Raw genomic sequence first — 13,577 nt, 5'->3', positions numbered from 1 at the left:
TATTTCAGGGGGGTTGACATCAGTGAGCCTGAAGTTGGGACTGGGAGAGCTCTGTACTCCCGTCAAGAAGTGTGAATTTGAGTTTTCTTCAGCCCTTGGAGCAAAGGCCAAATTTGCAGCGACAGAGGGTGGTGCTTGAGTCCAGTTAGGAGGTGGAGCAGCTGTGTGAGGAAAGGAATGGACTGCTGTGTCATGGTCGATGTTCGGAGAGGTTAGCGTAGACTGAGGCTCAGAAGGAATTGTACCACTGTCGGCTGGGACATGTGCTGGCTTTATCACACTTTGAGTGGGTTCTGTTTCAGATTCAGGAGCTGTCCGACTGGTGGTGACAGTACGGATGGCTGCGTTGAGCTTTGAGAGTTCTGCTGCAAGGACTTCTTCCAGCGTCTTACCGGTTGCTTGTGCAACTGCCTCCAGCTGTTCAATGTAGGTCTTTGTCGTGATGTCACTTACTTCAGGGGCATATACATCCACCAGCGCTCTCAGGTTGTAGCAGGCTCCTCCTTCACACTGGTGCCGGAATGTGCCTGGCAACAAAGGCTTGAGCAAATGCATTGCTGTGTCGTCAGTGTATTCAACTACTACGTGTTCGTGAAACTTTGTATTAGGTGCATCTATGCTTATGAACCTAGCGATAGAGCCATATTGTTCCAGATGCTTAACTAATTCCTTGTCAGATTCTGCATCAGGAGACCCACTAATAATAATAGAGTTTTGGACTGTAATATTAGCGGACTTGATAAAATCCATTTTGGTTTTGGTATTTCTGTGTCGTCACCAGTGCTGCTCGATAAACCCAATTTCTCCTGGCTGGCTCGCCAATTATGTAACACTAGTGTCGGTTCAGAATGAGCACACCTCTCTAATTCAGTTAGAGAGAGTAGATCACCTTTATCTATGGACCGGGGTCACAGAAGCTCTAGGTCGCTCTGGGAGAAATGGGCACCAGGCAGCACACAGAACACGACACAGACTCAGCAGGTACGTTTTAAAGATAACACAACATTTATTTACTTGTATTTCAGTTATTTCTTATTCTTTCTTCCTTCAAGTATATCAGTTCAACAACATTAATCAAACACAATTCTTTTTTTCCCACTAAACTATTTCTCTTTCTTTCAGGTTTTTTTGCATTCAACGACGGTGGGTCGACGACAGATGTTCACACATCAGGTAAGTAACTGTCTCTTTTATTTCTTATTTTATAAGAAACTATTTTGTTATTAGTCAGGCACTCATTAATTTTTGTTAATTCCTATGTTGATTTATTATGGTTCCATATAAATCCTATTTTAAAGTGCTTCTGACTCAACAGAGATACAGTCGTCGGTTATTATTTTTCGATTGGATTCGACCTTCAACCTCAAAAAACAACCGTTCCTTCAATAGAACTCAATTACCCAGAAAACAAAAACAATAGAACAAGTTCCCTTCAGGAATTCCATAGTATTGCTCTGGTTGCATTACTGTGTATTTCAGCAATACACAGCTGTATATAAAAATAGAAAACTAGTTTAACACTGCTAAGGTTCAGGTTCTATTAAAGTACTTAGAAAACAAATCAATAACTCACGTTCAAATCAGGTGAGCACTATCAAATGCACACAGAGCAATACTCACAATGGACCATAGAAATAAATCACAATTATTATAAACTATTATCTAGATTCAGAACAACAAGAAAAACATTCAACATGTGCTCTGTTCTCTAGTTCGGATCCACGAGATCAGTTCGACTCGGACAGTTATCCTTTGAATGGAAAAGTGCAAGGGGGATATTGTCTTCCCACTATGATGGAAGCTCCGTGGGTTTGAATGTGTGGGGCAATGTGGGGCAATGGATATGATTGTCCTACCACTGTGTTAGAAACTCCATGAAATCCGTGGGGCAATAGATACGATTGTCCTACCACTTAGTTGAGAAGGAATAATTCGAGCATCTCTCCTTTCTCTCGATCCGGTTCAGGGCTTAGGCTCGCCACCCCAAGAACCAGCTGCACCTCTCTCCACGGGAAGCAAGCCGGGCTGGGGAATCCGGGGTCTGGTGGATTCAGATGCTGACAACAAGGACGGACAGGAAACGGGAACAAGAAGGACCTGGCCTTGTACCCACAAAACCAAGAAAAGTGTCACTTAACGGATCAAATAAATGTTTTCTCTCCTGTGTGGACTCTAATGTGCAATGTGTAACCATTAAGCCAAATAAAACATTACATCAAATAAACAAATAAAATTGTCATTACTCCTTTAACCATCTGTCATGTCATTTTCTCTTTTCTTTTCCATTCAGCATCAAAATACATTTTAGATAGCAATTACATGAAACATAGGATTACAGTATGGCTAACAGAATATACAAAGTGACATCAGTTCAAGTGCATTCATTTCAGTAACTCCATTTCCTTGACCTAAAAGCTACAGTATACTGTATCACCACTGGTGTGCATTAAACACACTGCAACAGCTACTAATAAGCTTAACACTAGCAGGCTTTACACTGCAGAAATAAACACTGCTTGAGGTAATGAAAAGAATAACGCTACACGCGATGCGTCATGGCTGCTCTACGCATCCATTAAAACCACCGGGTGACTCACCCATGTTAGCAGAGGGTTTGCACGTTCAGCACGTTAATGTGCTAGCCACGGTAGCGTGGTGGATGCTAATCCGTGTTGCTAATGTTTGTAGCACTATTGCATCGAGTCAGCATGTTTTCAGTCTGCTAGCTTCATATTATCATTACAGCAAGCTGCAATAGCACTTTTTCATGTCGGGGGAACTCACCAAGAATCTGCTTTCGGCAAATGGCAGCGTGATGGTCACTACCACAGGTCGCTATTTAGCAGCAATGAATCTGGTCGGGGACAATAATTTTCTTTACTGACGGTTTCAGAGAGATAACAGTTAATTATCGGTAAGCACACATATATTTTACTTACACGTGTCTCTGTGTTCTATGTCTCAACACGTATTTCTGTTCTCCGGTGTCAACAAACGTCTTGTCTGATATTCGTTCAGGTAGGAAAAGGAAGCGCTAGGTATTTTCACCGTCACCTCAGCTAGACTGGCGGATGCTGCGTAGCATCTGATGTACTTTCAAAATAAGAGTCCTTCAACCAAATCTGATATGCTTTCAAAATAAGAGTCCTCCCATTATATTCACTGTTTATATTATGTTATATTCACAGTATAATTTATTATATTAAGACACATTAAACGGTTCTGGTAACCTGGGTTACACAAGTCATCTCAAACATCGTCTTACCACTGCTCTCTGGAGCTTCGCTCCTCGACGGGGCCCACTCCTCCTCAGAATCCTCCGCGTCTGGAGAAGACTGGAGGTCACTCGACTCGGACTCAGTCGTGAGCCCTGCAGCCGCAGCCGCGACATGCAGAGGCTCACCCCGTTCATCATCCGAGACCTCGGAATCGGTCTCCGGCACAAGCTCGTTTCGGACGGAAAAGAAATCAAGCAGTGATCTCTGATCGGCCGATCGCTTGCGTGCAGCCGCCGAAGACCGCTTGCGTTTGGCCGGCATGGCACAAACACGCCACCCGCTCCCAACTAAACTGAAATAAAACAACTACTGCTACGACTAGATCAAACTGAACTGAAATAAGGCTAATCTACCGGCTACCAACTCGATCAAACTGAACTAGAATAAACTGAACTAGAATAAAGGCTAAATACTAAAATGAACTGACGCTAACGCTAAATGTGCTAAGCTAACTACAATGAACACTAACTGTAACTACCCGCTAACTAAGTATCTAAACTAAGTCTACTATAAAGACTATACTAAACACTACTACTGTACTAACAACTAACAAACTAAATCAACTACGCTAACCAACTCGCTCTAAATCTGACTCTAAATTGCTAAATTGCTGAAATTCTCTATCTATAAATCGCTATGTAATTCTGTCTCTGTCTTTCTCTCTCAAACTTACCTACTACCCACGCTGATCAAAGAGCCCGCCTTCCTTATATAGAAATCTTTGTTAGAGTACTTCCGGGGCAGCGGGAGAGGTCGGATCCACATTCACATATTGCCCAAGGGCGCCAGCTAGTGGAAACCACTGAAAAAGCTGTAAGACGAGATATCTCGTCTATGGCACTCAACCGTTGGATTATGTAAGATGAGATATCTCGTCCATGGCACTCAAGGTGTTAAAGTGCATACAACTGTATACAATAATCAGGTGGCATGGTTGTCAGGCTATGGGACTCAATTTCTGTTCCTCCCCAAGAAAGTCACACGTATCCCCCAGATACACCTCTGTAGCCGTGCTGTCTGTCCATACGACGCTGTGATTTACTGAAAAATAAATAAAATAATTATTATTATTGCTACTTATTTTTAGGCCTAAAATTATAGTGTAAGTTCATATACAACTGGCTAATGTACATTTATACACCCTAGACCGGCTGACTATTCTCACTGCAATCAAGCTAAAATGAATGGCTATAACACCAACTATTATTTTGCTTTCCTCATCTATTTCTTAATGCATCACTCTTTGTGTGTGTGTGTGTGTGTGTGTGTGTGTGTGTGTGTGTGTGTGTGTGTGTGTGTGCATGCGCGATTGTACGTTGGTGCACTGGCTGCACGTGCAACCCCTAGTGGCCAGATGATTTTTTTTTTTTTTAACATAAACGATTTAAACCAAATCTAATCGAATATATTATATGTATCATGTGTTGTAGATATCTATATGTCGTTGTATTCGACATTATTCAATGCAATTTCTCGATTCATTGTGTTTCTGAAGAAAATAAATCAGTACTTGACCTCTCAACTCAGCTCACGTGATGCGCGCTGGTCGTGATACTAGTGCTACTACGTGCTTGCGTCAGACGTCAGTGACAGCGTGTCAACAAAGGAAACATACCGACAGGCAGGCGAGACAGAAGATATTTAACATGGCTAAAAGGGTGAACCCAACTTTTCTCTAAGAAAACTAGGACTGATACAGAGAAACATGACTGCAACAATAACAGCATCACCTCAGCAGCAGCCGGCGGCAGCAGCAACATTGTTCTCAGTTTGGACGACGAAGAAGAGGGGGGAAGCGGCGGTGGACGACCGGTGAGTGACAACCACTAACGGCTGCACCTGTCACACCCCCGCCTCCGACTACCGCAGCAGCCGGGTCCAAGCCCAACGTCAGGGACCCATGCCTCGGTCCGGAGAAGGCACGTGAACATGTGACTTCTGGTTGAGCAACACTATCATGCAGATAGAATAGGCTAAGGAGACAATTATTTTTTCATCATTGTAAACAGCACAGCATACTGAAGAGGATATTAACTCATTGAGTGCCAAGGACGAGTATGTTCGTCAATTGGTTTAGTAACGTAGAGTGCCAAGGACGAGTATGTTCGTCAATTGCGTTTTTTGACGGTGGGACGTGGATCAAAGCCTCAGGCATCTCCTGTACAAATATTGTAGCTATTGAAGGTGTATAACCTATTTTACGGACTCATTAGGTGGCGACAGTGCTCTCCAGATTAGAGAAAGGTCCGGAAAACAGCAGGAAAAATCCCCGTGATCAAAGAGAAACCGCTCATGCTGCAGCCAGAGCCATATAGATTGCTCTGTCTGCATCTGACGTTGGCTGCGAACAGCAGTCAAATCCTCTGCCTCTGTCTGTCTGTCTGCATAGTTTCTCCACACGATTAGCCGCCAGAAAGGCAGCACCCGACGCCGAAGGGCCAAACCTTTCCCTGCCGTCCGGTTTGGCATTTCCGTGTCGCGCTGGGAGCCGGCGCACAAAAACGGAGCGCTCCGAAAATAGACTGGGTGCGTGTTAGGCTGTGTGTTAGTGTGGGGAGGAGTTTGCAGCTGAGGGGGGGAGAGGGGGGTGGGGCACGCAGGGCACCACACAACTACACAACGTCACTACATCAGAAAATATTAGCTAGAGTCAGTGAATGTGCTTGAAATGCTTCATTTCACAAAAGGCGGAATAACTCAGCTTATAATTTGAAACGTGTCTTTTTGCTCAAAACAACCTATCTTCTCCGGCTCATAACTAAAGAAGGGAAAATGGTATCAATAAACTTTTTTTTGCAGATGATAGAAGAGAGTCTCATTGTTCTTTGTGCGTGTTCGGTGTTTACATAGTAATATCACACAATATTCTGTGGGCCTCGAGAAATCACTGAAAACGCTCTGAAACTCTGGCACTGGGAGCGTCCGTTCTCCAAAAGTGGCTGGCACTCAATGAGTTAATGTGATGTGTGTAGTTCTTCATATATACTAGCCTCTTCATTTTGCTCTCAGAGTGCCCCAGATTAATGCATTTTATTTAAAAATTTACAAAATTTCTTTATCCCCCAATCGGGGTAACATTTGACTTTGGGGTTGTGCAACCCCCGTTTGAAAGGTCTAGAATCGCCTATGTGTGTGTGGATTATACCGCGTCATCTAACGTTATTGGAAATAACCATGCCTAGCCTTGCTTGTTGCACAGGCAGCACTGAGAACCAGCTGATGATGTTGAGCTAACATTAGCCGCTAACGTCATGTGAGGTTGTGCTTTCTATTTCTCATCATAAAAAGCCACATCAAAAAGCGCTGCGTGAATGCAGCAACTAGCTGTCATATTGATCAACTAGCCAGCATTACAACTAGCCTTAATCTTGATTAGCAATCATCATTGATTCACGTAACGTTAACTAGTTACCTTGTCTTGGGTCCCGGGTCCGCTCCGATGGCTCTGGTAGGCATGTATGCTCATCAATAGACAGACTCCACAGAGTTTTCCTTCTTTTTCAACTTAAAAAGATCCCAAGATTCTCACTATTTTCTCTTTTTCTCCACTTTGCAGTTGTTTGCAGCCTCGCCTTCCACAATGGAAGCGTGTTGTGCCACACTAATAAGCGTCCGTGTGAAACACAGTCTAAATATACAGGGCTCTATCTTCCCACTGGCCTTAGGCGCTAAACTGGCGTTGAACGCAAAAAGATAGCATCATGTTTTTAGGCCCCGAAATGCGCTTTATGCCCAAGAGGCGTGGCGCAGTGCCAGAATAGGCCAGAATGGGCGTTTCGGCCTTAAATACCGGCGTAACGCTATCTCTCCCCCCTGGCGTTAATTTAGCGCTTAGCGCTAGGGGTGCACAGATTGATCGGCACGCAATCTGTATCGGCCGATTTTAACCTCAAATATGCGATCGGCTGATTTTCTTTATATTATTATTATTTTCTTTATTTATTTTTTAATTAAAAAAAGCCCTATCACTAATCAGGCTTTCCAACGATATAAAATACAATACCAATTGGTATTATTAAAGGGGAGAAATAATCGACCGAAATAACATTTCCAAACTTTTTTTGGGGAGTTTATATATCGGTGATCGGTGATCGGTGATCGGTAATCGGTCGATGATCGGTTGGGCAGATATTTCCCATAGGCAATCGGTGATCGGTGGCAAAAAACGTGATCGTGCACCCCTACGTAGCGCTTTTCAAAACCAGGCCTTATTCAGTGCGCCGGTTATATTACTGTGTGTAATTGCGTGCAGCTCTCCTCTGCCATCTCACTCTCTCTCCCCCTCTCTCTCTCTCTCACTCCCTCTCTCTCTCGCGTGTCAAACAGGCACAATGACAGATGAAAAAAAAAGTTGTTATACTGTAGTTTTGAGCCCCTGTCATTCAGAGGCTGTTGCATCATCCTACTTGTGCAGTGGGGGAGAACAAAAGGTAGCGAGAGAAAACGATATCATTCGGCCCAAACTTTCACCAATCTAATCTCATCATGACATCCAGGGATAGGCTATATTTTTCTAGCCGATGCGTTTAGAACATTCTTTTCACTTTGATCTTGCTATAGTGTAGCGTATTTACATGCGTGCTGTATTTAAACTGCAGTGAGATTGGTTTGAGAAGCATAATAATATGGATTAATATATATGGAGACAGACGGGGATAAAAACGCTTTGGTCGGCTTTTCTGACCGGATTGGATCACTCCGTGGAATGAAACATGAAAGGGACATTGTGATTCGTTTAATGCACTTCTCCAATGGGGGCGGCTTTAGCTCAGGAGGTAGAGCGGATCGGCCAATGACGCAAGGGTTGGCGGTTCGATCCCCGCTCCCTCCCAGCTGCTGTCTTGTGTCCTTGGGCAAGACACTTAACCCTCCTTGCTCCCGATGGTGTGTAGGCACCCTGCGTGGCAGCCTGCCGCCATCGGTGGGTGAATGTAGACTATCTACTGATTGTAAAGCGCTTTGGATAAAAGCGCTATATAAATGCAGGCCATTTACCATCCAATGAGCACATTGTGAATAATTCTACGCTTAAAAGGCGTGGTTATAATGCTTAAGACCGCGTGTAGCGCTGATACGAAAATATGACTGCGCCGTTAAATATGTCTAACGGCGGCAAAATACATGTTGTGCTTCGGGTCCTCACCACACCATGAAATATTAATCCAAAATGCACATAATCTGTCTTTTTGAAAGGAAAAGAGGTCGGCGGCCATGTTTGGAAAGTAGTGCTGGCTACCTCTTTTCCTTCCAAAAAGACAGATTATGTGCATTTTGGATTAATATTTCATCGTGTGGGGAGTACCTGAAGCACAACATGTATTTTGGCACCGTGAGATGTGTGTTTTGGCAGATTTTTAACAGCTGTACCATTAGCCTCCATTCTATGGCGATAATTACTAACTTCACGACAGTAACTCACTGTAAACTGAGGGGAGAGTGCCGGTAAGGTATGGTGTATCTTGGTTATGTGGGGGGGATGTGGCAAATCAGCTAAACTTCCAAAAAAGTGGTGTATCCCTTTAAGGCCGAAACACCCATTCTGGCCTATTCTGGCACTGCACCACGCCTCTTCGGCGTAAAGCGCATTTCGGGGCCTAAAAACATGATGCTATCTTCCCGAGGCAGGCGCAAAGCATGTTTTTTTTTGCGTTTAACGCCAGTTTAGCGCCTAATATAAGGCCAGTGAGAAGATAGGGGCCTTTGTTGGTAGCGGTGACGTTCCTCTTGCCCAAGAGATGGATTGTATGTACTGTCTCATGTAGTAAGGTTCCAGTATAGAAAAAGGAGCTTCGAGCTGCTATTCTCTCGTGGTACCTTGCATGAGCTCACACTAGCCCTGGTGTTGTGACCATGCTGGTTATGGACCATTACTATCTCTCTCTCGTAACGGGACAAGCCCCGTCTTTTATTGTCACACGAACACCACAACACATGCATGCGGCCACAACACACTCATGCTGACGGTGGCCAGTGAAAAGTGTCCTCTGCATTTAACCCATCCAGGCATGTCCTTTCCTCCGAGGGGCAGGCCAGGAGCAGTGGTCGCTTTCTCGTACAGTGCCCGGGGACCAACTTCGGATGTTGTCGTCACTGGTCGGATGACGATGACGATCTGATCTTCTGCATGTTTTTAGTGGGGGGGTTATATACGGAGGAACCCCCTGGGGGAGCACGGGGAGAACATGCAAACTCCACACAGAGAGAAAGGCCCTTACGACGAGATACCCCATCTGGGCAGTAGGCACTGAAGATATGGGGGGGAACACAACCACAGCGCCCACAGTGTCCCAGGCGAGAATCGAACTCAGGACCTTCTGACTGTGAGGCGACAGCTCTACCACTGAGCCACCATGCCCCCTAATCTATGAGCCCAGATACACTGGGGCAGTACCATTAATGATGTTATACATACTGTACATGTATGGTTTAGCTTTGATTATACCATGGTCTGGGTGAATACTCGATTCTGATTGGCTGCAGGGTGTCCATTAATTTGTGATAATGTACAGTGATAATGTACACCTAGCTAAATGGTCTGTTCATCGTTCATATCAATGTGCCAGGATCACGACAGAGCCATTTTAGCTCCACGGTTAAGGGTTAATATGGCACTTTTATAAGTTTAGAAAAAAAAATAGTCGGTCAAAGTAACTATTTAGATTACCCCTGTGTGCTCAGTTTATTAAAATAACGGCTATTTAGAAATCTGACGTTTTTTGGAGATCTGCTGATGTTGTCAGCTGACAGAAGCCGGGCTCTCAGCTGTCAACTGTCAAACCAGCTCTGTTTACAACTTTGCAGCGAGCCAGTCAGGCGCTCGTGCCTCTATCACTGATACAAATCAAGTCGAAGAGGAAAAAGATGAGATCAACAAAAAGAAAACAACGAAATGGGCAGTTAACAGCAACACACTGAGAGACAGACGTCCTTGTACAAAACATACCTGGACATAGAAAGCTTCAGATGGTTTTCAGTCTACTCGCGCTGCGCTCGGAGTAGGCTTCGCCTCGGATGGTTCACGCCTCCACATCGCCCAATAATTTCTGATAATGGACACCTCGTCGTGCATTAGTGCAGTGACTTGGTGCAGTCAAAACAACCTGGTGTTAAATGCTCAAAAAACAATGGAGATGATTGTGGATTACAGGAAGCACAAAGCCCCACCTTCCCCCATCACCCTGGGTGACTCCCCAGTCAACACTGTGGAGTCCTTCCACTTCCTGGGGACCATCATCAGCCAGGACCTAAAATGGGAGCTGAACATCAGAGGTCTCACCAAGAAGGCACAGCAGAGGATGTACTTTGTGCGGCAGCTGAAGAAATTCAAAGTGCCAAAGGCCACGATGGTGCACTTCTACTCCTCCATCGTTGAGTCCATCCTCACCTCCTCCATCGCTGGTGCCACTCTCAAAGACATCAACAGACTTCAGCGCATCCTACTTCTTATCTCTGTATATTGATGTGACCGCTACGCTGCATACAGACACTAAGACAAATTCTTTGTATGTAACTTGCATACTGTGGCAATAAAAGTTCAAGTTCAAGTATATTTATGTATATATTTTGTGTTTCGAGGGGTAGTGTTCAGCAGGCTGACAGCTTGTGGGAAAAAGCTGTTAAGCATCCTGGAGGTTTTAGAGCGGATGGACCTGTATCTCCTACCTGAGGGCAGGAGGACGAACAGATGATGAGCCGGGTGAGATGAGTCCTTGATGATGCTGTGGGCACGGTGCAGGCAGCGAGAGGAGTAGAGGGAGTGGATGTCCGGGAGCGAAGTCCCAATGATTTTGCCCGCCGTTTTGATGACACACTGCAGAGCGTGCTGGTCTGCTTTGGTGCAGCTGGAGAACCACACTGACAGACAGTATGTCAGCACGCTCTCGACGGCACATCGATAGAAGTTCACTAGGAGCCTCTGTGGGAGATTTTCACGCTTAAGTTTCCTTAAGTAGAAGAGGCGTTGCTGTGCTTTGCCAATCATGGCGGTTGTATTGGCGCTCCAAGACAGCTCCTTTGTAAAAGTGATTCTGATTCTGATTAATCCTTACCTGTTCAATCCTAAACTCAACAGGCAACATGCCCACCTTCTTGAATGAATTCCCTCCTATGCGTCCTAGGAGGAGCATTCAGTAGATAATGAATGATGTTATTTTCCATAACCTGCAACCTCTTCTGTAATCTCATTATGAGGCCGCTGTACCAGGTAGAACAGGCAAAATCAAAATGCCACTGTATCAGTGGTGTTACAAGGAGTTTTTTAATAGTAATATCAAACTATCTTCTTCTGCAATACAGAAACTTGAGTTTACTGGCACTTTTCGATGACAATAATAATAATAAGAGTAACAGACCAAGGACGTATTAAAAAAAAAAAAAAAATCAGAACCTGCAAAAGTAGTCCTCCTCCTCCGCCATCTTGCCCCCCCCCCCCCCCCCCCCCCCCCACACACACACACCCCCCACCGCAGTGCATTGTCCTGTCTTGTCTAAGGTCAAATGCAAATGAAGTAGAGTCACATGATCAAATGTTTCATTTCCTCTTGAATGTTTCCATCATCAAAGAGAATCTGCTGATCTGATTTTGTTTCTTCCTCCAGTGTGGACCATGATGCAGTGCAGTGGTTGAAACCAGGTCTGAGGAAATGTAAGTATGCATTTAGTTTGATTCATGAAAACAAAGTAACACAATCAACTATTTTGTACTATAATAACTGCACACTATTAAGCATTAGTTAAGTATTATTAAATACTTAATTCATCATTTATAAAGCATTGTTCATACATTACTCAGCATTACTAAGTAATTCATAAACACAGTTACAGTCAAAATGTTTTATTCCTGATTAATAAGCTAATCTATCATTATTTAACAATTGTATTTGATCCAATTTATAAATGCTTTGTAAGGTATAGATAGTCCTCACTTTAAATGATGTCTCACAGAATACTTGACTATTCATTGCACCTATGTGCAATGAATATGCCACTGACTTGTCTTATCGCTATTCTGCCTTATTGCCTATTGTTGCTTAGTATTGCTTATTGATGCCTATTTCTTATTGCCTATTGCTCATTGCTTGTTGCCTATTTGTACTATGTCGTAAACGGAGTCCACAGCACAAGAATTTCACACGTGATACTTGTACCATGGAGTGACAATACAAATCTTGAATCTTGAATCTTGAACTAACTAATACTAACTACCTTAATTACATGGGGTGTGTCTAGTGGGCCACTCCTGAAATCTGATTGGCCACCCTACGTGCCACCCCAAAATCCTGAAGGCGCCGGCGTCCGACATGACTGTCTTTCAGAGGCTGTAGCATCATTTTTAAATCTAGAGTGAAGAGCCTGGTATCATATGAAACTACAAGACCCAAGGCATCATTGCTATCAGCCATGTCACCATGTCATGCTAGCTGCTAGCTGCCTGCTAGCATCATGCTAGCTGCCTGCTAGCATCATGCTAGCTGCCTGCTAGCATCATGCTAGCTTGTCAAACCAGGGAGCTAAATAACTCACAAGGGGAAAACTGGCAGGGCCATTTTCAAAGGGGTCCCTTGACCTCTCATAAATGAGAATGGGTTTTATGGGTTTCCTTTGAGTCTCCTCTTTACATAATGAGGTAGCATTTTTCAAAGCCGTTATGAACACATTTGACCCTCAGCCTGCAGCAACAACTAAACTGCATAGTCATTTTAATAAAGTATGAATGTTAGCTCTCCAGACTCCAGCAAACACACCACTAATAGCCTATCATGCATAACAGAATGAAAGTAGGTCCGCTTGTTTGAGATGACTTCTGGCTTGCCTGGGAAGCAGGCGAGAGCAGCCGAGTGCAGTCAGCCAATCAGAAGCAGAGAGGGGCGGGTCATGCCTTCACCATCATGGGGAAAAAAGATCGCCCCCCGGAGGAAGGACAGGCCTGGATGGGTTAGAACTAAAAGCAGAGACAATATTTCACTGGCCACCATCAGCGTGTGTGTGTGTGTGTGTGTGTGTGTGTGTGCGTGTGTGTGTGGGACAGCGTGTGTGTCTTGGGTTGTCATGTGATAATAAAGACGGGTTTGTCTGTCCGACTTTGACTTTAAAATAGTTTTTGTCTTCTTTTGTAATGTAAATGCAGACCTGCCAACCCTTTGAAAAATGCTGCCTTATCTGTAAAGGCAGACTTGAGTCGTGGGCATCAGAACATTCTCATTCAGATCTCCAGAGGTGAGAGGTCAAGGGACCCCTTTGAAAATGACCATGCCACTTTTTCCTTTGCTAAAATGTAGCCTAACTTTAGAGAGTTATTTA

At 44.2% G+C, this 13,577-nt stretch overlaps 1 protein-coding gene across 1 annotated transcript in view; it reads left to right on the top strand.

The window, feature by feature from the left end:
• Positions 1-13,577, top strand: part of LOC310797146 (NLR family CARD domain-containing protein 3-like) — a 64,452-nt gene that overhangs the window by 45,055 nt on the left and 5,820 nt on the right. Inside the window, exon 6 of the mRNA XM_083659456.1 lies at positions 11,876-11,922. Within this exon, the coding sequence (XP_083515582.1) occupies positions 11,876-11,922 (47 nt within the window). The remainder of the gene's footprint in view (positions 1-11,875; positions 11,923-13,577) is intronic.

Source organism: Poromitra crassiceps (assembly GCF_964638095.1).
Source record: "Poromitra crassiceps genome assembly, chromosome: 23".
Classification (NCBI taxonomy): domain Eukaryota; kingdom Metazoa; phylum Chordata; class Actinopteri; order Beryciformes; family Melamphaidae; genus Poromitra; species Poromitra crassiceps.
This window is presented reverse-complemented; position numbering and strand designations above follow the sequence as displayed.